General features: G+C 44.1%; 1 protein-coding gene across 3 annotated transcripts in view; it reads right to left on the reverse strand.

Annotated features, from left to right (window-relative positions):
• Positions 1–27870, reverse strand: part of GRAP2 (GRB2 related adaptor protein 2) — a 296638-nt gene that overhangs the window by 18337 nt on the left and 250431 nt on the right. For all 3 annotated transcript variants that reach the window (XM_029590178.1, XM_029590179.1, XM_029590180.1), the window contains exons 4-5: positions 17471–17590; positions 11335–11503 (exon numbers count right to left, since the gene is read on the reverse strand). In XM_029590178.1, the coding sequence (XP_029446038.1) occupies positions 11335–11503; positions 17471–17590 (289 nt within the window). The remainder of the gene's footprint in view (positions 1–11334; positions 11504–17470; positions 17591–27870) is intronic.

Here is a 27870-nt window from a genome sequence, read left to right on the forward strand (position 1 = left end):
CAGGACCAGCAGTAGAAAAGTTGGTGTATACAATACACAACACCACAAGCTCCAGCCCCTTCTCCATCAGGTACTCCTTTCACCCTTAACTCTTCTTCTCCATCAAGCACCCCTCCTCCCCTATTAGATACTCTCTTTCTCCAGCTCACTCATCAAGGTCCCCCTTCTTGCCCACCCTTCCCTCATCAAGTACACTCTTTTGCCCCCTTTCTCTTCTGCATCAGACATCCCTCCTCCTTTTTCTCTCTCTACCCTCCCTTCCTTATAGAGTACACTCTGTCACCAGCTCCTTAATCAGGGACTCCCCCTGTTTCTGCATGAGACAACCCTCCTTCCCCCCCTCCTTCTGCATCCAGCACCACCTTCCCCCCCACCTGAGACCCCTTTCTCTCCTCCCCACCCTCCTGGAATTGTCACCTTTTTCCTCCTCGCCTCCCCATTATGTGTTCCAGTATCAGCGGGATTCAATACAGCTCTCTGCAGTTCCCCCAGGCCCTGGCACCACATCTCCCCCTCCCATACAGATCTGTTGTATATGCAAAAGCCCCATGCTGTTCAAACAGAAGATTCGAACTAAGTGAGAGGTGGAGATAGCATGTTGCCAGAAGACCTCCATGCTGCTATGGCACCCTTACGGCACGGACACCTATGGCCGAGGCCATATTGGGCATAGTGTAGGTACAGCACTGCCCTGGACACTTAAGTGCCCAAGGAATAAAGTTGACTATATCTTGAATCTGCTGATTCCTGCTCCCTCTTGTGCCCATTCACAAGAGGTTGCGGTATAACAAGATGTTCAGATATGGAAAACCTAGCTCACCAAAACATAGGAGCAGAGTTTGATGACAGATAAGGACCACAAGTTCCATCTATTCTGCTCAATTTTCATTTCTGGTGCAAAGCCATAGACCTCAGTTAATCTCGGACTTTCCCTTCATTTCCTGGCCACCAGGAGTCCTCTGTACCTTATACTTTCTTGAATTATGTTATTGTATTTGCCTTCACCACCTCCAGTGGGAGACTGTTCCAGGCATCTACCACCTTTTCTGTGAAGAAATATTTTGTAATATTACTCCTGAGCCTATCCCCTTTGAGTCTTATATCATGACTTCTTGTTCTAGAACTTCATTTCCATTAAAATGCAAACCAGAAAAAAATGACTTAATTTAATACCCCTCTCCAGGAAGACACGGCTACATTAACTGCAATCAGAACTCCCCATTACAAGGACTGCTAATCAGGTTGATAGCAGCCTCAGCACTGGTGGCCACCATTATCCATTTTAAAACCCCGTTTGCACACTAACAGAAAACCACAAAGCTCAGCGGAGAGCTCATTGGGAGCCAGCAAATTCTTTTCAGTGCTTAGGAACTTCTATGCAGTGGGAACTTCTGTCAGTCCCCTGTCACTAATAAGCAAGGATTCTGGCAACTATAAAAACATTGCATGCAGCTAAATTTGCAAATAGTTGCATAGTTTTGGAAATAAAAGTAAAAAAATGAATCCCAACTTCATCCTTATTTTGTCCCAGCAGTTTCCTCCTGGTCCTTGGGGTTTCCAGGTCAATAAGAACTGGGCTTTCTTGAGCAATAGTAGCACAAGCCATCATTCACAACTTTGCAGGGGTATTTTCTAGTTTTATATCCCCCTATCTAGTCCAGCTATTGTAATGATGGCCCTTAGTCAGGGGCTATCAGACTGTGGTTCACTCTCGAATCCAGTATGCATGCATCCTAAATCCAGTCACTAGGTGTCACTGTTGCACAATGGCTGAGACTCCTTCCGCCCAGGGACTATGAATGCTGCTGCTGTAGCATCCTCAACCCTGACTGACCCAAAAGCCAGAAGCCAAAATTATTTAACAGCCAAAAAAAATCTTCTCTGGAATGAGCACTGTCACTGTAGCCCCTTTTTTCGTAACTGGAAGTCTACAGGTTCTTCAATTTCCTGGCCTCTAGATCTTGGATGTTGCCATCTCCAAAAAGCTCCAGATTTTCACCTTCTGTCTCAAAAACTGCTCAAATAAGTCAAAATTCCCAATCAACATCTCTCAACTTCAGGGTAGCCCTGCATTGGCAGGCAATTCCTGGCAGGATTTCCCTTAAACAAAAGTTCACCTAAAGAGGGGTATAGGCCAATATGGCCTCGGAGGGAACGGAGGCAGGCTGCGCGGCTCGGCGTGCGCCAGCTGCCCAAAATCGGCAGCCTTGCGCGCGCCGATCCTGGATTTTAGCGGCTACGCGCGTATCTACTAAAATCCAGCGTACTTTTGTTTGTGACTGGTGCACCAACAAAAGTACGCGAACGCGCATTTTTTAAAAATCTACCCCACTGGCTCTAAACCCTTTGATCAATCCCTGGTTTCTCCCAGTCATCACACAGCCACTCCAATATATTAAAACACAGCTTGTATTTCTTTGTTTTGTTAGTTCCCCAACTGGGTTAAGAATTAATCTCAACACATCGCAGGATTTAGCTTCAATTACTGTTTGTTAGGGCCTGAGACAGAGTTAACAACTGAAGGAAACATTTAAACTTGTTACAAACAACTTCCATTAATCTTGGGTACCTGCATTCACAGATTAAGATGCCACAAACATACCTCACTCTGGGCTTTCTATTGCAGACTACCTATTAGGGAAGTTCTGTAAACTGCAACCTTTCTGCAGCAGTGTTCTGGATTTACACACACATTTTTTCGTAATAAACTCCTTATCAACACATCCTTGTTAGTTTCAACCACTCTAGAGCAGTACTCTTGGTTTAAACACAGTTTTCCTGGCAGGAATTTCCTTAACAATATTCTAATGAGCTACACCCATTCTGTAGCTGTGCTGTAAACCAAACCAAACCAAACTTCCTTTAGGGACAAATCCTTGACAATTAACCCAGGAGAAATGTCAGTGCTTTCTCCCACTATGTTCTGTTACCTCTTTAGGGAGCTTGGTTCTACTTTTGAAAACTCTGTTGTTACACTTTCTCTCCCTGGTTTAAGGAGGAAATTTTACAGCTAGAACATTTCCCTCACAAGCCTCTTTGTATCTCTGTAATTACTGAGATTTTAAATCATTACAGGGTCACAATATAACTAGTTACCAAAAGAAACCACAACTTCTTCATTCATAAGCTTCCCAACGCTGCACAGCTAAACTCAGTCTCCCTGTTCCTTTCAACAGAGGTATTTAACAGGCCGGAATACAGAACACTTTAGTTTTCTCTAAAGCCAACCTTCAGTCATTAACGTGCCTGGATAGGTACTTAACTGTTAGTAATAATCCATCTCAGTCTCCTCAGAACTCTCTTCTGTCTCCTCCATAGCTGTGCTGGACAGGAGTTCCATGGAACTCCTTGCTCTCCCTCTGCCCCTGTGGGTCTCCTCCAGCGTTACTGCAGATACCTCTTATACACAGAAGCTGCTACCCAAGAGAGGTGTGACTAGCCCCACCCAATGCTCATTCTTGCCTGCTTTCAATCAGCCAAAGCTAGTGAGCAAGGAACTCTGGGGGATGTAGACCTAAACCACAATGAACCCCCATTTTCACTGCCCTGTTATTCTCAGACAAGGTTACAAATGCTGCCTTTTGAAAGGCATAGTCCCTTTTCAATTCAGGAACTAATCCCACATCACCACACCTCCATAGGGGTTCAAACAAAGCCTCACACATTCCTCGTAGTACCAGATTAAGAGTCCACAATGGCCAAATCTTCCACACTGGAGGATGCAAATTCTTAATCTCCCAAAGGATCCGCACGACATCCGGATGAGCCAGAGGATACTCCTGCACTTTATCCCGGAGGCACCCCAAGGCTGCTACCCGGACTCTCAAAAAGTTAGAGGCCAAACCTTTCACCAAACCTTCTTTTAGAAAGGCCAAGATATATGACACAGTGGTCTATACCAGATGCACTCTATTAATCACACACCAGGACTCGAAGACCCTCCAAACTCGAACATACACTAAAGATGAGGAAGATCACCTGGCCTGCAACAAGGTGGTAATATCTGTTTCAGAATATCCCCTCCGTCTCAATCTTCTCCTCTCAATAGACAAGCCATGAGACAGAAGTGAGCCACCTGATCCAAACATATTGGGTCCTGATGAAGAACGTTTGATAGGAGGCCACACCTCAGTGGTCTATCTATGGCCATGTTGAGCAGATCCGTGAACCAAGGCCGATGAGGCCACTTCAGAGCTAGGAGAATTATGTTGCCTGGATGCTTCCCTATCTGGCATAACACCTTGCCCACCTGTTGTAAACTGTGAGGTTTGGGTGGACCCTTGGACACTGTGGCAGCTGACCATGCCCACAGGGGGAAGTCCCATGTGGGGCCACAGGTCAGGCTTAGCTCAGGACACACAAACACAGAGTTTGATCTTTTATTAGACTGTGTAAGGAAGCCATCAGAGGTGGCAGTAGTGAGCAGCTGGAATAGCTCGGTAGGGCTGATATCCCTCAGGCGCTGGAACAGCGACTCCTCCGGTAGCAGTGCTGTAGTGGAAAGAACTGAGAGAATGAGTACAGTGGAGAATATACAAGACCCCAGTATGGAGATCACCAGGGTAGGGAGAACAGACCCTCGAGGAGTGAGTATCTGAACCATGAGAGCTGGGAGGCTTGCAGATGATTTACTATGCAGCGGTTCCATGGAGATGGCACTGGGGCTGGAACGGAGGCAGGCCCTCGAGGAGCGAGTGCCTGGTTCCAGGGAACATCTCTGAAGTGAAGATGGTAGTACTCACTGATGTTGAAGAATAGCGAATCCTTCCAGGCAGAAGAGAAGGTAGGAGTAGACAGTGAGTCAGGGAACATGGGCCCTCGAGGAGCGAGTACCGGTTTCCTGATAGTGACCTGAAAAGCAAGTGAGGCCCCCGAGGAGCGGGTACCCCGTTAGCGTTAGAGAGTCCAATAGAGATTGGAGAGGCAGAGTAGCTGGGTACGGAGAGCGAATCCCATCCATAGGATTCCCATAGGATAACCCTTGCTAACTCAAAGGCTAGCAAACATTGTAGGCTTTAAATATCCGGGCATCATGACGTCATCACGGGGGGATGCCCCGGAGGTTCGCCCCAAGTAGGAAATAAGAAGAAGAGTTGCGCGGCACACGTGCCCTATGGTATAAGCGGAGCATGGCAGGAGGCAGCACCCAAGCCAGTCCGGGGACGCTGGAGAGGACGGCAGGCAGACACTGCAGTAGCCAGGCGTCCATCCGCAGCATGAGGAGGAGCAAACAAAGAGAGGTAGGCGGAGTGAAGCCGTTGGAAAGGGATGGTTGCAACACCACCAGAGGCCAAGGAGGGAAGACAAAGGAGAATTCTTCAGGGCCATGGAAGAACTAGAGCATTGATTCCCTCTACACCATGTTCTCCTCGGCAACTGTAAAACCAAGCCATCTTGGTGTTTTGTCTGGTCGCCATTAAGTCCATATGAGGATATCCCCATCTCTGGTGGATGAGATGCATCGCCATCTCCAACAGTTCCCACTCCCTGGGATCGATTTTCTCAGACTGAGAAAATCAACCTGAACCTTGCCTACTACAGGGATGTGAGGCACCACTATTCTCTTCAAGTGCTATTCTGCTCAGAGAACCAACCCCTGGCCCTCTTTTGGCTCTGCCAAGAGAACAAACAGCTGGGCCTCCTGAATCACCACCTGATGCTGGGTTCCTCCCTGTTGGATGATGTAGACCATCGTTGTTGCATTGACCGATAGGACTTTCCTCACACAACCATGGCCAAAAGGCAAGCAATGCGCACCACACCGCTCTCATCTGTAAGTGATTGATAGATGAAGTCATCACTTTCTTGGACCACTGGCCTTATGCTGACTGATGCTGACACACTGCACCCCAGCTCAAAAGGCTAGACTTGGTAGCGAGCAACCCCCTCTCTGGAATTTCTAATTGCCCACCACACTCCAGATTTGTCCGAGCGGAAGTGGAAGCTGGAATTCTCCGACCATACGATTCCACTGGGAGAGAAGAGTCCTCCGAAGAGGCGGCAGATATACAAATGCCAAGACACAAATTCCAAGGTTGATATCACAGAACCTAGGACTCGCAAGTAATCAAGTAGTCACGAGAAGCCCCTAAGAGGTGTGGAATCTGATCCTGCAACCTCAGCATCTTCTCTTCCTTGAGAAACACTTTCCCACCCCCTGTGTCAAACAAAGCCCCCAGATACTCCAAGGTCTGACTGGAAACAAAATGGCTGTTTGCTAGATTCACCATCCAGCCTAAAGACTTCAACTGTATCAGCTCATTTTGACCGACTGCTGCCAAAGATTGCCTGACTTCGCTTGGCAGAGCCAATCATCCAGACACAGATACACCAGCACACATTCCAGACATAGGGCAGTCTTCCCAACCACCATCACCTCGATGAAGTTGCATGGCACCAAACAGAAAGGCTTAAAATTGAAAATGTTTCTCTAAAATCAAAAACTTCAGAAACTGCTGGTACTTCAACCTGATGGTTATATGCCAATAAGCCTTCGTCCAAGCCAGAGAGTCCATACTCCTCCTTGCATACCTCCATGGTTCGGAGAAATGTATCCTTGAAGGATACTAATGAAACAGGAGAGTTAGGGCATCCCAACAGAGAGGTTCCATTAAAAGCAAACATAGTCCATGTGCCTATATGTAAAAAAATCACCGAAGCTAATGATTTCCGAATTATCCCTAACAACTGAAAAACAGGTTGTTAATACAAACAAAAAACACACTTTGAAATGTCTGTATGCCAATGCCAGACGTCTAAGACGTATGATGGGAGAGTTAGAGTGTATAGCAGCAAATGACAAGATTGAAATAATTGGCATCACAGAGACTTGGTGGAAGGAGGATAACCAATGGGACAGTGCTATATCAGGGTACAAATTATATGGCAATCATAGGGAGGATCAACTTGGTGGGGGTGTGGCACTTTATGTCCAGGAGGGTATAGAATCCAACAGGATAAAGATCATACAAGAGACTAAATGCTCAGTAGAATCTATATGGGTAGAAATTCCATGTGTGTTGGATAAGAGTATAGTGATAGGAGTATACTACCGTCCAGCTGGACAAAATGGTCAGACAGATGATGAAATGCTAAGAGAAATCAGGGAAGCTAACCAATTTGGCAGTGCAATAATGGAGATTTCAATTACCCCAATATTGACTGGGTAAATGTAACATCAGGACTTGCTAGAGACAAAGTTCCTGGATGCTTCATGGAGCTTCATGGAGCAATTGGTTCAGGAATCAACAAGAGAGGGAGCTATTTTAGATTTAATTCTTAGTGGAACGCAGGATTTGGTGAGAGAGGAAACAGTGGTGGGGCCACTTGGAAAAAGTGATCATAACATGATCAAATTTAAACTAATAACTGGAAGGGGGGCAATAAGTAAATCTGCAGCTCTAATACTAAACTTTCAAAAGGGAAACTTGATATAATGAGGAAAATAGTTAGAAAAAAACTGAAAGGTGCAGCTGCAAAGGTTAAAAGTGTTCAACACGCATGGACATTCTTTAAAAATACAATCCTAGAGGTGCAGTCCATATGTATTCCACACATTAAGAAAGGTGGAAGGAAGGCAAAATGATTACTGTCATGGTTAAAAGGTGAGGTGAAAGAGGCTATTTTAGCCAAAAAAAACAACCTTCAAAAATAGGAAGAAGGATCCATTTGAAGAAAATAGGATAAAGCATAAGCATTGTCAAGTTAAGTGTAAAACATTGATAAGACAGGCGAAGAGAGAATTTGAAATGAAGCTGGCTGCAGAGGCAAAAACTCATAATAAAATTTTTTTAAAATATATCCGAAGCAAGAAACCTGTGAGGGAGTCGGTTGGACCATTAGATGATAGAGGGTTTAAAGGGGCTCTTAGGGAAGATAAGGCCATTGCAGAAAGACTAAATGAATTCTTTGTTTCTGTGTTTACTAATGAGGATGTTGGGGAGATACCAGTTCCAGAAATGGTTTTCAGGGGTGATGAGTCAGATGAACTGAACGAAATCACTGTGAACATGGAAGATGTAGTAGGCAAGATTGACAAACTAAAGAGTAGCAAATCACCTGGACCGGATGGTATGCATCCTAGGGTACTGAAGGAACTAAAAAATGAAATTTCTGATTTATTAGTTAAAATTTGTGACTATCATTAAAATCATCCATTGTACTTGAAGACTGGAGGGTGGCCAATGTAACCCCAATATTTAAAGAAGGCTCCAGGTGTGAACCGGGTAACTATAGACCAGTGAGCCTGACTTCAGTGCCGGGACAAATATTGGAAACTATTCTCAAGATCAAAATCGTAGAGCACATAGAAAGATATGGTTTAATGGAACACAGTCAACATGGATTTACCCAAGGGAAGTCTTGCCTAACAAATCTGCTTCATTTTTTTGAAGGGGTTAATAAACATGTGGATAAAGGTGAACTGGTAGATGTAGTGTATTTGGATTTTCAGAAGGCGTTTGACAAAGTCCCTCATGAGAGGCTTCTAAGAAAACTAAAAAGTCATGGGATAGGAGGCGATGTCCTTTCGTGGATTACAAACTGGTTAAAAGACAGGAAACAGAGAGTAGGATTAAATGGTCGATTTCCTCAGTGGAAAAAGGTAAACAGTGGAGTGCCTCAGGGATTAGTTCTTGGACCGGTGCTTTTCAATATATTTGTAAATGATCTAGAAAGGAATATGACAAGTGAGGTTATCAAATTTGTAGATGATTCAAAATTATTCAGAATAGTTAAATCACAAGAGGATTGTGATACATTGCAGGATGACCGTTCGAGACTGGAAGATTGGGCATCTAAATGGCAGATGAAATTTAATGTGCACAAGTGCAAGGTGTTGCACAATAACCCTTGCTGTAGTTACATGATGTTAGGTTCCTAGGGATCATAGTGGATAATACTTTGAAATCGTCAGCTCAGTGTGCTGCAGCAGTCAAAAAGCAAACAGAATGTTAGGAATTATTAGGAAGGTAATGGTCAACAAAATGGAAAATTTCATAATGCCTCGGTATCACTTCATGGTGAGATTGCTCCTTGAATACTGTGTACCATTCTAGTCGCCGCATCTCAAAAAAGATATAGTTGCGATGGAGGAGGACAGAGAAGGGTGACCAAAATGATAAAGGGTATGGAACAGCTCCCTATGAGGAAAGGCTGAAGAGGTTAGGGTTGTTCAGCTTGGAGAAGAGATAGCTGAGGAGGGATATGATAGAGGTCTTTAAATTCATGAGAGGATGAGTAGATGCGAATCGGTTATTTACACTTTCGGATAATAGAAGGACTAGGGGGGCACTCCATGAAGTTAGCAAGTAGCACATTTAAGACTAATCAGAGAAAATTCTTTCACTCAACGCACAATTAAGCTCTGGAATTTGTTGCCAGAGGATGTGGTTAGTGCAGTTAGTGTAGCTGGGTTTAAAAAAGGTTTGGATAAGTTCTTGAAGAAGTCCATTAACTGCTTTTAATCAAGTTGACTTAGAGAATGACCTCTGCTATTATTGGCATCAGTAGCATGGGATCTTCTTGGTGTTTGGGTACTTGCCAGGATCTTGTGGCCTAGTTAGCCCTCTGTTGGAAACAAGATGCTGAGTTTTATGTGTTGTTCCGTCGGTTTCCTGACGCCCTCTCTCTGCCCTTTTTACCTCTTTGGCGCCTCCCTCTTTGTCCGTGGGAAGATTGGCTGCCGTGGTGTTCTTCTGAAGAAGTCCTCCGGCGTCTCCAGACCGGCTAGATGCTGCAATCCGCCATGTTTCCTGGAGGCCTAGGGGTGCGCGCGTGGCGCAGCCCCGACTGAAGTACCGGCGATGGCGCGAACCTCGGGGGCGTCCCCTGAAGATGACGTCACCCGCGACAGATATATAAGTTCTTAGAATTTGCTAACACAGAGTTAGCAAGGGTTACTCTACCTAAGCTACTCTGCCTCCTCGGACTTACTAGGGGTACCCACTCCTCGGGGGCCTCGCTCTCTCCTTTGTTTTTCAGGTGACAGTCTGGAACCGGTACTCGCTCCTCAAGGGCCCTCGTTCCCAAACTTACTCAGTACTCTCTTCTGCCTGGAAGTCATCACTGCCAACTACATCAGTGAGTTACCATCGCTCTCTCAGAGCTTTCCCTGGAACCAGGTACTCGCTCCTCGAGGGCCTATACTTCCAGCTCCTGGGCTTCTATGAGACATTGTGTGAGTGTTACCATCTGGCTCAGTACATGAACTCTGCATACCCTGCCTACTCACTATATTTCAGTTTCTCTACAGCTCAGCCTCCAGGATCGCTGTTCCAGTATCTGAGGGACTGCAGCCCAGCCGGGTATTCCAGCTCACTACTGCCACCTCTGGTGGTTCAGTATACTGTCTAATAAAAGAACTAGTGTGTGTCTGTCTCCATACTCTGAGCCTGACCGGTGGTCCCTCCTGGGATCTTTCCCTGGGGGCGTGGTCATCTGCCACCGGTCCAAGGATCCACCCACAACTCTTCTAAATAACAACAGATTGCTAATTCCAAGCAGACTGTTAACTCTGAACTGAACATTATGGACCCTTGGTCTGACCCAGTATGGCAATTTCTTATGTTCTAGACTAGTGCGGTGGGAAAAAGGACATGCCATTGCCACCACTGTCATCAAAGCAATGGCGCTCTAGGTGGCCACCTAGTCCACCAGGTGCTTCCATTGGCCCTGATGATTCTTTACTTTTAGTAACTCTTTGGGGTCCCCTTGGTTCCACCACAGGATCTGATTCCATGTCACCAGCAGCAGCACAATAACTGCACTAGGATCCATTGAGTGGTCTTACTGGTAACTTTCTGCTGAAATTCCTACGGAGCATTGTGTCTTTATGCTTTGGGCCTAGCTCTGCTCCAGCGGTCACACTCACTGCTCAGTGATAGTCTACACACAGAATAAAAGTTTGGTTCATTTAAGGGGCCTTCAGGGTCTTTAAGTGAAATGAGCAGATCCAGATTTACATCTCAAATACCCCTAGGTGCAGGATCTTCAGTGCCTCATTTACTGCCCCTACCCACCGGCGCAATCCTCTCCCTTCAGTCAGCAGACGGAGGGCAGCACTTCTTACTTACACCTTCTACTTCCTCTGCAAGATCTCATTAGATTACAGGCCCAGCTTGACTCAGAGTTCAGACTGAAGCTGGTAGAGGAGGAAGCAGATGTAGGTAAGAAATGTTGTTCTACTCCTGCCAGCAGGCAGTAAGGAAAGAGGGAGTGGGGAGAGGCCATGTGGCTCCACTATGCACATGGCTGCCGCCCCCAATGGAAATTCTAGCCCTGTAAATGGGGAGTGAGGGTTTGATTTCCCTGAACATAAGTATCAAGTTCTGGTACCTGTTCCTCTTGTGTCCCATCTCGCAGGAAGATCTGCTTCTGCCTGGAAATGGATGAAGTCTTGTAGTACTCCACCAGCTTGTTCAGAGAGGGAAACTTCTCTGTCCATAAGTAGTAGTTGCCTTTACTATCCCGCATGACCTTGAAATGTTGGACATCTTCTTCTTGTCTAGGATCACAATGACCAACAGAAAGATACATGTTAGCTGTAGCCTGAGATGCGATCTGATAATGGAAGAAAAAATGAGGCACTGATGATCTCAGGGAGCAAGGAGGATGGGGAGCGGCATGGTACAACTCCAGATTATAAAGGAAAGCAGGCTTAGACCTTTTTATTTCCCAGTCTCCGCAAGTCCTCATTTCCTACTCTTGCTCATTCAGTTCTCACTAGAAATCCATCGTGCTTGGCCTTTAGGATGTTCCCTGTTTCCTCCCATCTCTCTGTCCCTCCCCGCCCCACCCAACCCATCATTTAGAGCAGTGTTTCTCAGCCATCTCCTAGAGGCACACCTAGCCAGCTGGGTTTTCAAGACAGCCACAATTAATATGCACGAGAGAAATTTGTATACACTAGTCTCCAATGTTCTGGGAAGGGGTCGAGATGTCCGGCTAACCTAGCCGAATATCGGGTATATCCGTCTAGGCTAACTGGATAACTTTAGACCTGCTTCAGAGGAAATAGGAAAAAGCTTTCAAATCTATGGGCCTTAGGGGCAATCTCCTCCCTCCCCCCTCCCCCCAATATCTTAAGAAGGTTCTGTCGGGCCGTTCTCGCATCACCCCCCAAAAAAACGTTTTTGGGAGCAGAGGATCCCTGTGCCGATTTTGTTTTCATTTTTTATATGCAACCCGCCCCCTTTTGCTAACAATGGTCATGGATTCCCCCTTCCCCCAACTTCCCCATCCCCCCCACCAGTGCTTTATTTTTGTTTGCCGGGAGCAAGGGACCCTCTGTCCCGCTCCCGGCACCTCCAGCGCTGCTCTAAGACAGGCAGCTTACGCTTCCAGTGCAGCATCTAGATCGCCTTCTCTTACGGCTACAGACTGTGCTGGAGGCTTAAGCTTAATCTGGGCTTAGAGCAGGCTGGAGGTGCTGGGCGCGGGACAGAGGGTCCCCTAGGTTCTGAGGGGGTTGGGGGAAGGTGGTATCTGCTTATGTTTTGAAGTTATCTGGCTACATGTATCCGGATAACTTTAAGCAAGTATATTCAGTGGGAAGTCTATCCCGCTGAATATAAGGGACAAGTTATCCGGCTAACTTTAGCCAAATAACTTGTCCACTAACCGCCCTACTGAATATTGACCTCCACGTTTCTTAGGAGAGTTGCTACTCCTCAAATGCCCAGCAGATGGGAGGTACCAGCAGAGCAGCCTTTGATTAAAGTCCATCAGGACTGTGAAGGCAAGAGCAAGAATTGCATCAAGTTTTGAAAACCTGAAAATATTTAGTAAGAAGAAAACCAGATCAATCCAAACTATCATGGACAGGAGAATCTTGTCTAAATTTTCCTCAACACCTGCACAATGCGTTCTGGCACTTGCTGTCCTGATTTTCTTAAGAGACAATTCTGCCTGCCACTCACTGTGTAAATTCTATATGTCAAGCAGTAACATCCACTCTGTAAAAGTCGGTGTACAGCTAAGTCATTTTTCCTGTGCTTGAAACGATTCCCTTACAATTCCCATGAATACTGGGGAGCAGCTCTGTTCAGTATCACGCTTGCTCACGTGGCATGGTGCGTGACTGGTTCATGTTCTAGGCGTTGCATCACTGGTGACATCACAGCCAATCAGATCCAGTGCGTGAGGTGTGATTTCCCTCCACTGCCCCCCCCCCCCCAATGCCAAACATGGCTCTGCCCATGGCATCAGGGAAATTGCAGGGGAGCAGCTCAAAGAATTTTAAAAACAGCAATTGGGAGCTAAAATTGGTAACCAATAAAGGGTGGATCTTGCCAAGTGCACTTCTTAAGTACTGCACAGGTGGTACAGTTTTATTTTACGGTTGCTACTAATGGGTGCTGCTGGGGGGGGGGAGGGGGTCCTAGTCAAGGGAGAGCAGGAGGGGATTGAAGCACATGAAAGATAAGAAGAGTGGGAGAAATCAGAAGGGGAAAAGGGAAAGGGAGGGATCTGGAGGGATTAAGGGGGTAAGAGAAGAAGGTAAAGAGGAATGGTATGGGAGAAGCACTGGAACCTAAAGAGACAAACATCTGCTAAGAGAGGAATAGGTTTGTTGGAGAGGGAGATGAAGGTGTGAGAGAGGGGAAGAGATAGGAAGAGATAGGAAGGTAGGGGGGAAAAGATATTGGTGAATCACTGGAAGGGGGATGGTTGGGGGTGAGGGGGGAACAGGAAAATCAGAGGGCCAGGAATGAGGAAGAGTATCCCCACATTTTTTGTCCAATTCAGCCCATGAACATCAGCCTCCTGGACAGCAGCATCACAGTGTGCCATGTTGGTTCTCATGGGGGCAATAATCGGTGCGATTTAAACAGATAATTTTGGCCACCCCCCTTCTGTGAGGTGTTTCCTTTTGAAAATGAGCTTGCAGTCCCACCGGTATTTTGGACCCAATGGATTGCAATTTTATTATTGGCCTCTCCATTTTTAGAAAACAGGGCTGCTTCTTATGTTTCTCTAATAGCAACCAAAAATGAACATTTCCAATTTATAGTGCTGGATTAATTCTGATAGAGAGGAACAAGAGGATGGTGTTTCTACTCATTTCTTCTGGAAATCCTTCCCACAGCAGATTGGGAAGGATTTCAACAAGAGAGGGGAGGGCTTTAAATTAGAAATGAACCTCATGCCAGGAGCACACGCAAAAGCCACTCAGAGGGCAAGGGATCTACTGTTTTAATATTTTCAAGCTTTCCCACTTGGCTTTCCCTTTTCTTCAGCGGTGGCCTCGTCAGATGTCACACTGTGATTCACAAATTCTTTTCTCCGAGCCGTCCTCACACTGCAGTCCTTCCTGCAAGGCTCAGCAACCGCCAGGCTGCCGAAATCCACTCTGCCAGAATCAAAAGAGAGGGAGCTCCTTCATGAGCAACCAATCATCCTTCTAATAGCCCAAAAAGCAACTGGAACAAACCTAGGGAAAGGAGGAATGGGGTGGGCGAGTTCCTTTCTGCATCTGATAATGACAGCAGCCTCAGATTGAAATAAACTATTTTAAAGTGATGGAAAAAAAAAGCCATCCCGATGTAAACTGGTGTCCCTGCATCATGAAATTCTCTTCACCCAGCGGCTCAGTGGTCCTGTCCATGAAGAGGACCTGCCTTCAACCTCCAGACCAGGTCTTCCACCCTGCAGGCTGGTCACAGATGCTGCAGAGGGAGGGAGTCCCAGTCGTCGCTCAGGACTGACACCCGGTGGCCACTGGCTGCAGCGTTCTGGAAAGAACCCTGGTGCAAGTTCCCCAGTTAATGGCTATCACTACCATGCCTAGGCCAAATGAGTTGGGAGTGAATAAAAAGTAGGTGAAAAACCTCCAGGGAGCTGTGAATAGAGGCTGGCTCCAATTGAGCTGAAAGCCCAAACACGCAGAAGGAAACTTCCATATGTAGCCCCTTTCTCGGAGGACATAAATGACGAGGGATTCTGACCCATTAGGAAGGAGGCAGGCTCTCTAATTTATTTGTGTGGGTTATAGGTTGGGGGCCATTAAGATGGTGAAGTGGATCCAGTTAAAAGCAGTCGGACAGAGGGTCTGGGCTCACAGACTGCTTTACCCTCCCCTCTATGAACCCTTATCTCTACCTTAAGTGCTGGGACGAGTACAAGCTCAGAACAAAGTCACACCACTCACTGGTTTAGCCAGCTTCCAACTTGTATTTGTTCTGGATATTTCAACCAGCAGCTATATGCATTTAGTAGAGGATAGTATGATAAATACTGAAAAAAAATCAGAATTCATGGGAATACCATCAGGTATTGAGCATGCAACACAGATGTTTACTGGAGACCCAAGCAGTAAGAGTGCCAGTCTCTCAGACTTCACCTGGACGGCTATTAGACTTCCCAGTCAGAATTAGTTACAAACTCCTTTTATTCCTCCATAATATTTAGCAGGATGCAGGGCTTAAAACCAGCTATATTCCTCAACCTCCCCGGCCTAATGGAACTGGGGCAGTCCAACTCCCTGATACCTCTTCCCTTTCAACTCCAGCTGTCCACTGCGGGATGTGGGGCCTCTCACTACCATATCCCCAATCATGTTACTCACACCTTTGTAGACCCCTCACATCCCATGTCACTCTCCCAGCAGTGTGCATGATTCCCTGGCCTCCTACACACTCTGGACTTCAAAAGATTCCTCCTCTTCTCAGATTAATTCCACTCCTTTTCTCCCTCTCCAGCCAACTCCTGAGATGGAGGAAATGCCTGGGACTCTCCTTGGCTCCTGGACACTTTCCTCAGTGGGAAGAATTCTCTATTTCCATGCCATGGCCTTGGGTCTTCTCCCTTGAGGGGAAAAACCCCTGCAGGTCCCTCCCCGTATTGGAGGGGTCTCCAGACACCTCCAGCCCACAGGCTGGCTACTCCAGGCTCCCTACATCCTGGAGGTCCACCTTACCTCCAGCTCCAACCTAGAAAAAAGGGGTGTGCCCACCAAATCCTCCCAATTTAATACTTCCTGGGAAAACCCTCATCCAATCAGAAAAATCGATAGATTTCAGGGAACCAATACACCACCCCATATCCACAACATTAAGACCTCATACTGACTCTCCCCACAAGAAAAAAATGCCATCCTGTGGCCATTCAGAGATATTACACATTCAGACAATTAAAACATTTTATATGAAAACTCTAACCACTGAGACTCTCAGGTCTTCCCTGCCCAAAATATCTTGCACAACTAGAACTAAAAAGCACAATTTGGAAGCATTCACACACATTATGTCCACGCCATCCAAAAAACCAAATCAAAAAAATCCACATACCCGTGTAGAGACCCCTTGGGATCTCCAAAAGCTGGCCCCAGTCCAAGACTTTGGATAAGAGAGGAGCATTCCACTTGTTACAGCACCCCCTGGGAGGCTGCTGGCTACTGAACGGCATGGCAAGGCAGGAGATCAGTGTGGCAGTTGGAGGAGTAGGAGCTGCTTCCCCCATTCCTTGTGGGCTAGGCCCTTATCCCTAGAGTCCTGGACAGGAAGAAGGCCTATCCCTCATTAGTCCACTACCTGGCTGGCGAGGCCGTCTCATGCTTTTAGAAACACCAGTGAATTTTGGACTTTAGTTTTTGGAGATTTTTTTCTGGCTCCCCTAGTCCTGTTTCAGGGAGGGAGACCCCCTTGCCCTGAAGAGGATAGGAAGAGAAAAGACTCTCTGAAATCCATCTCACACACACACTGTGGTGACTCTGTGCTGAGTGAATCTGTGGAGCATTTTCTTGTGCAGTTTCTGCATTTGGGTTTTGAGTAGAAGTTTTTGCCACCCTTTCTGCCCAGCAGTAGGGAGAAATGAAGATTTCTCTGTTGAGCTAAGAACCGGATTATATAAAGAACCTGTGAAATAAAAAAATATAAATAGTACACACAAAGATTTCACTTGAGTAGACAATGCAAGTCACTTATTAAATAATCTTGAGTGCTTTGCTTAAGGAGACCTCATACAAATAGGCACTTTGACTGCATACAAAAAACTTCTCAAAAAAATACTTGGGACCCTCAGTAATATGTTTTATCCTGGATCAATGACTATAAATAACTTGGCACATTCTCAATTTAAGACATAAGACATCTAACTAAAAAGTGCAGTCAAAGTGCCTATTTGTATGAGCTCTCCTTAAGCAAGGCACTCAAGATTATTTAATAAGTGACTTGCATTGTCTACTCAAGTGAAATCTTTGTGTGTCAGGACTTAACCCCAAGACAGAGTGTGACACCTTCTTTCTCAGCTAAATACTAGAAGAGAGGCTATACAAGAAATAACTTTTCATTATTTTTACCTGAGTTCCAAATCTCTTCCTGACGACTCTCTAATCTGTGGTTAAAATGTTGCTGGTCTTGTATTTTACACTGAAGGGGAAATTTCAGTATGGGAAGCAACCCTCATTTCCGGTCCAGTGGTAAGAACAGAAAGTGATAGATAGGAAGGGTTGCCAGCCAGGGTATGACCATACCTGACAGAAATAGAGAATTCTCCCAGGGAGTTCTGACTGGCTCGGATGATGAAGCAGCCCGTATCCTTGCTCATGAGGACAGCTTCTGCTTCATGACGTGAGATACCTTCATGATACCAACTGCCTCGAAAGAAGGAATAAGTACATTATTAAATGAGGAAGACAATATCCACACAGCATCTCTCTCCCTGCTGCCACCTGTTCCTGTTTTACCAGAACAGACCCTCTCTCATACCACATGACCTCTATTGTAAGATAAACCTTGGGACAGTCTGACTGATCTGTATACTTTGTAAGACTGTCACTGTCACATTTCTGTAGAAGAATGGAGGATTTGTTTACTTACAAAAATGTATAGCCCGCCTTATTACCAAGCACTTGTTCAAGGCAGATAAATTAAAAACAGAGCAATAAAATCATAAAAGTACAATCATAAAAACAACAATAGTCATAAAATCAACACAACAAAAACACCTCGTTGAATAAAAATATTTATTTTAGCATTCATTTAGTACTCCACATTAGGGTGCTTCACAACAATTTGGCATATGGGTACAACAAAGCTCTATCCAAAGAGTTTCAAATCTAAGAGGTCAATATTTAGAAAAATGGTGAGAGGACACATTATTTGGCTAGCGATATTTGGATAACAAGTCTCCCATTGAATATACTTAACTAAAGTCATCCGAGTATATGTACCTGGATAACTTTCAAACCTGACTGGCTATATTTTAATATAGTTGATTAGGTTTAAACTTATCTGGATACGTACACCCAGATAACAGCCTTAACTGGCGATATTAGTACATATTACATACACAAAGAGAAATGAAATTACATCCAATATGCAATTATCAATTTCTAAATATAAAAAATACTTATAAATGCATATTACAATTGTTTTTAATGAAATGTGGTTCACATGCATAATATACATTAAACATTTCTTAATCAAATCGCTGGATTAATATAATCTATACTATTATGAAAATGGTTAAAATACTAACAGTCTCGAACCTCAAATGCCCATTCATTTAAAACCACTCAAACTGTTCCCTAAAATTCCACACTCATTCCTACACTTTATTCAAACACTTACATATACTACTCATTACACAAAAGTCATCAATTTAAAATAACTGTCTGTAGACCACAATTGTTTTCAATAGATCTCCAAAGGGAAAACTCTTCTTATTGTTTTCTTTAAGCTGTATCCTTAATAATCCCAATATTTTGTGGATATCATAAATATGGTTCTTCTTAGTATAACCAAGAATTCTTCATTTTACCCTAAAAAGTGCTTCATCAGAAAAAATTAATAAAGCTCAACCGCATCTGTAGCACATACGACAAAAAAATTATAAAACTATATAAAATTTGAAAATACCCTCCATACTATCTTTACACCTTCATTGTATACACAACACTCACTCAATCTTCTGAATAACAGATCATAAAATAACATTATATTTAAACTGTGAATTTTTTCCAGACTCTCCTAAAGGACATCTCTCTGCTAGACTTCCATATGTGTTTGCTTCTTACTCCAGCAACAATTCATTTGAGTAACAAACAAGAACCACATAAATTACTTCACTAACCTTATAAACTTAAAACGCTACCCTCCTAAACTAGCTACTCACATTACACACATAACTAATTAACTTACATATCAAATGTGTGAAATACATAGTCACACTTCCAGTTCCTACCTTATAGGACACAATCACTCCATATTCTTGGTTTCCCAAATGACTGTATGCCAGCGTAAATGGTCCAACGTACAATGAAGTATACACTGTTTAAATAAAGGGCCAATCACAATCAGATAATTACCTCATAAAAAAGCTGCTGATTCTATCTGATTTTTTAATCCATTAGGGCTCGCTGTATGCCATGTAAAAATAAACCACTGTACCAACCAACGCAATTTAAGGGAAATATTGCCCCCTCTGCTGAAATGTACTTGACAAATCACAAAAAATTTAAGGTCTTCGATTGAATGTGATGTTTGTAACCAATGATCAACTAAGGGAGCACCCTCCGTCTGTGATTGAATACAACTCTTGTGCTCAATAATCCTAGTTTTAATCATTCTTTTAGTCTGTCCAATATGTAAATAATTGCATGGATAGACCATCACATATATTACTCCTAGCATTTGACAAGAAAAAAGACCCGGTAACTTATAGGGATATTGCAATGAATAAATGTTTGAAAACAGTGCATGGATGCAAAAGGAACAACTTCCACAAGTGGTCTGTCCAAATTTGTTCTCTACTACTAAGCTTTCCCGATTACATTGACTAAGTCATCATCTCAAATGTCTCTCTTTTTACAGCAAAAATGGGGCACTAAGCAAATGGTGTCAAAGACGATAAAAGTATTATTTTGAACTATTGGCCATGTTAATACTTGATGTCCTAGACGAATATGGCAAAGAACATACTATACACATAAGGGGATCTGTACTTGTTTTTGCTAGTAGGTTCTCCCTATTTGCATATAGAGCTCTCTTATAAGAATTGTTTTACCACAGATCTAGTATACCCTCTGGCTAACAACCTATTAATAAGACCCTGGGCCTGCTTGTTATATTCAGATACCGAAAAACAATCTCTGAAACCTCAAAAATTGGCCCATGGGAATATTTTCTCTCAAAGCACGAGGATGAAAACTTTTATTATGAAATAAGGTGTTCTTATCGGTAGGCTTCTGATACACTGTGGTAGTTATGCTACCTTCCTGTTTACATATACAGATGTCCAAAAATGAAATAGTGGACTTGTGTGATTGAACCGCAAATAGTAAGTTGGAATCTACTGTGTTTATCCATCTATTAAATTGCTCCAATGTCTCCCTCACTCCCTGTCCAAGTCCAAATAAATAGTCTATATATCATTTCCAAAAAATAATTTCTGAAAAGAAGTCAGACATATATATATGAAACGATTCTTGAATTCAGCCACATATAAACAGGAGACCGTAGGGGGCCATAGGGGATCCCATGGGGATTCCTTTAACTTTTAGTCAAAGTAAGTTCCGCTAAATGCACCTTGAAATTCCATTGGCTTTGACATATCAGTGTTTTTAAGTGCCTGTCATATAATTTGTAATGCTGACTGCTAGGGAATATTTGTATATAGGGACGCAATATCTGCAGTCACCAAAACCCACAAAGTTAGCTGAAGGGACCTGTTCTAACTTATTGATGAAATCAGTGGAATCTCTCACATTTGCACCAATCAAAGGGACCAGAGATTGTAAATCTGACCAATAAATTTGGTTAATGGCTCTAAAATAGAGCCAATGCCCGACACAACAGAACGCCCAGGTGGGTTAGTCAAGTTCTTATGAATTTTTGGAACAATATAGAAATATGGAATAGAAGGTTGTGGGACATATAAAAAATATCAAAGTCCTTCGATGTAAAGACTTTGTCTACCACTGCTTGATCTAACAAAGATTTCATCTCTTTTTATAATGCTATATTTTATTTATTTATTTATTTATTAAAGGCTTTTATATACCGACTTTCTTGATACAAATCAAATCAACTCGGTTTACATCGAACTAAACAGTAACTATAACCAACCAGTCAACAAGAGACATATTAAAAGGAGCATAAAGTTACATTATAACAAGGAAGCCTTAACTGAGTGTAGGAAAAAAAGAGGGAGAACGAAGATAAAGTGCTATATACAATAGAGTATGGGAGGGAGGCAAGGAGCCGACCTCATGATGACTTGTGAGCGTAATTAGCGTTTGTTTATTTACATAAGTGATGGAACAGTTCTAAGTCAGTCTGTTGGGCTAGTGGCGGGGAAGGCTCGGCAGAACAGCCATGTCTTTAGTTTCTTTTTGAAAGTTAGTAGACAAGTTTCCTGCCTGAGGTCCGGAGGCATGGCGTTCCAGATGGAGGGACCTGTGATAGAGAATGTCCTGTCTCTGATATTTGAGTGGTGTACAATTTTGATTGGAGGAACATGTAAGGATCCCTTGTAGGCATCCCTTAAGGGTCTGGCCGTCGAGTGCAATTTGAGAGGGTGTAGAAGATCGAGTGGGGTCTGATGGTGAATATTTTTGTGGATAATTGTCAGTGATTTATGGAGAATCCTGAAGTTTACTGGGAGCCAGTGAAGATCTTTTAGAATGGGAGAGATATGCACTCTCCGATTAGTATTCGTCAAAATTCTCACCGCTGCATTTTGGAGCAGCTGGAGGGGTTTTATAGTAGAAGCCTGGAGACCTTGCAAGATGGAATTGCAGTAGTCAATCTTGGAGAACAGAATGGAGAACTATAGCCATTCTTAGAGAACAGAATGGCTATAGCGGGGTCATGGACTAATTCTTGATAAAACAATGTGTTTAGCTGAGAAAAAAAAACTCTGTCTCATAATTATTCCTATCCATGACCACCACACCTCTACCCTTATTTGTAGGTCTAATAATTAACGAAGTATCAACCCGTAGTGTCCTAATCACTCATTGTTCATTCATCGTGAGATTATATTTTAGCCTTTCTGGCTGGTGTTCTAATACCGCCAACTCATTTAACACCGGTGTCTCAAAAGCCGATAAGAGAGGAATTGGAGGGCTCCTGCAGCATTCATTTGGATGGTTTACAAAAAGCAGGTTTCCCTTGGGGGGGGGGGGGGGACTTGCTCCCAAAGAAATCAACAATACGCAGTCTGGTAAAAAATGTAAACAATTCAACACGTGTGTTAAATGCATAATACTTCCCAGAAGCTACAAAAGATAGGCCTTTATTAAGTACTGACATCATAGCATTAAACAATGGTTTGGAGGACAAATGAAAAAACGACTTGTTCACAAATATGAGTATTAAAATGCCCCTCTCTTATCGGATGCTGCGTATCACCTTCTAACGCCGCAGATTGTAATGCTCTGAGTTCCTAAAACTGTCATTAATCGCGTCCTCTGATTTCCCCATGTTCTCTGATAACAAGAACCTAAAAAAGGAGGGTCATTATTCATCTCCTGATTAGGTGCACCCTGGAGCACTGATAAATTAAACGTTACCTTTTTTTGCAGTTTTATTGTGGTGAGTAGATCATTTTTCCTCTGACGAATCATCGGAAGATGAAAAGTTCCCTCTCTTGTGGCAAGTCTGAACCCCATTTTTATGCATCCAGGGGTAGGCATAGCCTTTACTAAAAACCTTTGCGTTAGGATTTGATTAAAAGGTGTTGAATGTCTGTTATGCATGTGACCCATGTTTCATGACAAACAATTATAAGATGCATTTATAAGTATTTTTAGTATTTAAACATGGATAAGTGCCACTTAGACAGACCTCTCTATATATGTATCTAGGCATCTCCCCAAAACCGTTTGTTAAGTTTTTCTTCGTCTATCCTTAGCTTCCTGCTACCTCAGCTCCCTAGTTCACTCCACCTTGTTTTTTGTAACTTTGCTTCTCGTTCATTGGTAATGTTATAACCCCTTGTTCCTTGTAAACCGATATGATATGATATATGTATCATGAATGTCGGAATAGAAAAGAGTTAAATAAATAAATAAAATAAATAAAAACATTGATAATTGCATATTGGATGTGATTTCACTTCTCTTTCTATATGTAATAAAGTGTATTTTTATGAGACGGGTTAGAGTTTACCTTTGTATTGATATTAGGACATAGCCAATTACGTCGAAGACAAATAAAAATTTAAAAAATAAAAATGCTTGTGAGTGTGCAGAGCCAATCCCCAACCCCCACCTCGCTAAAAAACTCAAACTTATGTTGAGCATAGTGCCTGAACCCCCTCCAATCCCACAAGAGATTTTTTAAACGTTGTGGGACTATTTGCTCAATGAGCTTCCCCCCTCCCCTGAAATTCAGAAATCTTATTTGGCCTTCGGGCCCACTCTCAATCCCCACCCTCCTGTCGGCACTCCCTGGCACCCCCATGCTGCCGGCACTGCAGTGCGATCATAAAACTCCTGGCAGCATCCAGTGTCAGTAAGCTGGTAAGCACTGCCGCCGGGAGTCTTTCGCAAGAACATACCGACACTACAGACACGGTGTTTTCAGGGAAGGAAAAGTACTGACAGTCCTAAAACTGAATAAAATTGCCAGACAGTGGCACGATTCTGGAATTTATGATTAGGGCGAGTCCCAATATGGATTCTATCTGCTGGAGCCCAGAGTGTTACCCTAATACACCAGGAAGGACTGCGAGAGCAACAGCTAGAAAGAAGGTTACATCTTGAGAACAGGGTAGAATGAAATGTAATTAACTGACTGTACACATTTTGGAATATAAAATTATTGCTACGGGGCTGCAAACATAAATCCTTCTGAACTGCCCTTGTGATAATCTGTAAATAAGACTATATTATTTCCAATCTTCTACAGTAACCTTGGGAGCCACACCATCTAGGGTGCTGTGTGTTCTTTGGAGAGAAAGAAAGCTGGAGTATTCTGAACCAGTATCCCCACTTACTGAAGGGCCTAACAGATCTGTGAGTGAGTTCCTCCTATAGCAATAACCCAGTATTATACATGTACTAGTCTGTGTGTGTGTGTGTGAGACTGATGAACCTCAATAGTGTATCTAGTCTGCCTTATACTTTCAATGTGGTTGAGAAGCTAGTTGTTACTGTGGATGCCATAGATAGGAGACCCCAAGGAAGCTTGCGTGCTCAGATTTAAGCATCAGATCGGGCAGGGGTAACCCAAACCCTTGCCTGATCCGATGCAGGAACATGTGGATCCCTCGCACGAGCCGGCAGCAGCAGCAGCATTTCCATCTTCTACTGTTGCAGGACCGATCTCATGGTAGGAGCTGCAAAATCTCGCCGCTCCTCTCACGAGACTGGCCCCGCAGCAGCAGGAGATGTCGTCACCGAAACGCTGCTGCCGGCTTGCATAGAGGATCCACGTGTTGCTGCATTGGATCGGGCAAGGGTTAGGGTTATCCTTGCCCGATCCAATGCCAAATCTGAGCAGGAAAGCGTCGCTTAGGCTCTCCTGTGATTTGGCTGGCCCAGAGACTTTTCTCTACTAAGACTGCCGGCGGGTTGGATTCTGCCAGGCAGCCCCACAGCCTCTGCTCCATTTTGACAAGGAGGAAGAGCCTGGGAAGGGGAAAGAGGCAGGGAGTGTCTGGGTAAGAAGGCAGGAGAAAGAAGAGATTGAGGAAAGCATAACAAAGAATGAGAAGGGGGGAGGAAAGAGCAGGGGAGGGAGAGAGCAAGAAGAGGCTCTAGAAGAAGGGAGAGGGGGAAAGCTAAGGTAATGAGGAAAGAGAGTGAGAAGGGGGAAAAGCTGAGATAGTGACTCACTATGGGGTGAGAAGGAGGAGAAGAATCTCAAGAGGGACAAAGATGGGGGAAGAACTGAGATAGTGTAAGAAGAGGGGGGAATATCTAGAGGAGGGAGGGAAGAAGGGGGAAGTGGGGGAAAGAGCAAAGATAGTGAGGAAAAGGGGAGGAAGGCTGAGGTATTGAGACTGGGGGCTGCCCGGTGGCCCCCATCCCACCAGCAGCCAAAGTGGAGTGGAGAGCACCTCGCGATCACAACCTGATGGAGGCCAACGTGAAGAGGTGGGCCCAGAGCTGCTGGGGGAGCAAGTGGAAGAAAAGAAGGTGAGACCTACGTGTGTGAGACAGCATGTGTGTGTGTGTGTGAGACAGCATGTGTGTGTGTGTGAGACAGCATGTGTGTGTGTAGAGGGCTGGGGTGGGGACTTTAAAGTTTGCCTAGAGCATCTAATACCCTTGCACTGGCCATGGGTTCTAAAGGAGAGGGAGTGGACCTGGGTAGGGAGGAATATCAGATTTTAAAGTTTAAATTACTGGAGGGAGATGAATGAACTGGAGGACATGGGGGGCGGGGGGGTGGTGGAGGGCAGCACAGTAATTTGCACAGGGCAGCAAAAAAGTTAGCACTGGCTCTGGCGACTACTTGCTTGCCAGTGCCTCCTTGGTAAGTTCAAATATTCCTAATGATATGCACAACTTGTGTCCCTCAGTATAGGAAAACCAGTGGGGCCACAGTGGAGCCCATCTCACTGTGGCCCAAAAAGTGAAGCTGGCTGATGGAGGTCGGGATGAAGCCCATCTCACCGCAGCCTGACGAGAAGAGGGGGCCATGTTTGTGCACGTGTGTATGTGTGCGAGCCTCCAGTCTCAAATCAATTCATGGGGAAATTTATGGCACAAACAAGGGAAATGTCTGCTGGCTTAGAGTGAACATCTACCTGGGCAGACTGAATGGACCATTTGGGTTTTCATCTGCCATCTTTTACTATGTTATGATCATATGTGCATCTGTATGTGTACATGTGAACCTGTGTATGTATGTGTGTACACCTGTGTGCATATATATGTCTTTGTGCATGAAAGCCTGTGTTCATGTATATGTATGTCTGAGAGCCTATGCATGTGTGCCTGTATGAACCTGTGTGCATGTGTAAAAGAGAGGAAACAGAGAGTAGGATTAAATGGACAATTTTCTCAGTGGAAAAGGGTAAACAGTGGAGTGCCTCAGGGATCTGTATTGGGACCCTTACTTTTCAATATATTTATAAATGATCTGGAAAGAAATAAGACGAGTGAGATAATCAAATTTGCAGATGACACAAAATTGTTCAGAGTAGTTAAATCACAAGCAGATTGTGATAAATTGCAGGAAGACCTTGTGAGACTGGAAAATCGGGCATCCTAATGGCAGATGAAATTTAATGTGGATAAGTGCAAGGTGATGCATATAGGGAAAAATAACCCATGCTATAATTACACAATGTTGGGTTCCATATTAGGTGCTACAACCCAAGAAAGAGATCTAGGCGTCATAGTAGATAACACGTTGAAATCGTTGGTTCAGTGTGCTGCGGCAGTCAAAAAAGAAAACAGAATGTTGGGAATTATTAGAAAGGGAATGGTGAATAAAACAGAAAATGTCATAATGCCTCTGTATCGCTCCATGGTGAGACCGCACCTTGAATACTTTTGTACAATTCTGGTCGCCGTATCTCAAAAAAAGATATAATTGCGATGGAGAAGGTACAGAGAAGGGCTACCAAAATGATAAGGGGAATGGAACAGCTCCCCTATGAGGAAAGACTAAAGAGGTTAGGACTTTTCAGCTTGGAGAAGAGACGGCTGAAGTGGGATATGATAGAGATGTTTAAAATCATGAGAGGTCTAGAACGGGTAGATGTGAATCGGTTATTTACTCTTTTGGATAGTAGAAAGACTAGGGGGCACTCCATGAAGTTAGCATGGGGCACATTTAAAACTAATCGGAGAAAGTTCTTTTTTACTCAACGCACAATTAAACTCTGGAATTTGTTGCCAGAGGATGTGGTTAGTGCAGTTAGTATAGCTGTGTTTAAAAAAGGATTGGATAGGGGAAAAGTCATCCATAGATTCCCGGCACAAGAGGGGATCCAAGATGGCGGCACGCTAAGAGTCGGAGCCAGTTGATCTCCTGCTTTGTTTCCTGAAACAGTGAATTTTTGTGAAAATGCCACCAAAACGGAAGGGAAAGGTCAGGGTTTATCCCTCGACACCCCCTCCGATATCGATTTTACAGCAGGAGATTACACGGTTTCTCACCTCTTCAACCACCAACCCAGAAGTCGAGGAACCCTTGGAGCGGCAAACGGAGATTGAGTTATCCGCTCCGGAGGAGACTACTCTGAGCCCAGAACAGCGAGCAGTTCCGACACAAGGGTCAGGGCTACTTTTCCAACCCGACGCGCTGACTGAAGGAACCTCTTCCAGGTAACTGGCAGAGACGCCAACGCTGACCGCTGCTACACAAGCAGTAACAACAACTTCGGTCGTCCCAGAGGAAACAAGATTCAGCATGGGAACTGCAGATATCGGACTGGGAGAAGGGGCAGCTGGGGTAAGTTCAGCGAGTTTAAGCCTGCCAATACCGCAAGTACTTACCCCAACCTTTAAACCCCTGAAAATTCCAGATCGCCCTGAAGTGGTGACTATGACTGCTCTATGGGACTTGATGGCGGGAGTAGCGTCGGCTGTGAATCATCTGAGCGAGGAAGTGAGGACATTAGCTTTACAAAGCTCCAAAAATACAATTGATTTCCAAAAGAAACTTGATCAAGTTTCTAAGCGAGTATTAACCCTGGAGGAAAAGGAGCAAACAAATTTAAAATTTCACGCTGCAGTTGTTAAAGATAATCAGTTAATTGCCAGGAGACTGGAAATATTAGAGAATTCTTCAAGAAACTTAAATATCAGGATTTTAAACTTTCCTCGGGTATTGGGTGAAAAACCCTATATTTCCCTAAAAAGATTTATGTTAGACGTTTTGTGCTTTGATGAAGAAAGTATGCCTGCAGTAAATAAATGTTATTTTTTGCCTAAACCATCTTCCACATCAAATAGATTAAACATCCAGG

Source organism: Rhinatrema bivittatum, chromosome 2 (assembly GCF_901001135.1).
Source record: "Rhinatrema bivittatum chromosome 2, aRhiBiv1.1, whole genome shotgun sequence".
NCBI lineage: Eukaryota > Metazoa > Chordata > Amphibia > Gymnophiona > Rhinatrematidae > Rhinatrema > Rhinatrema bivittatum.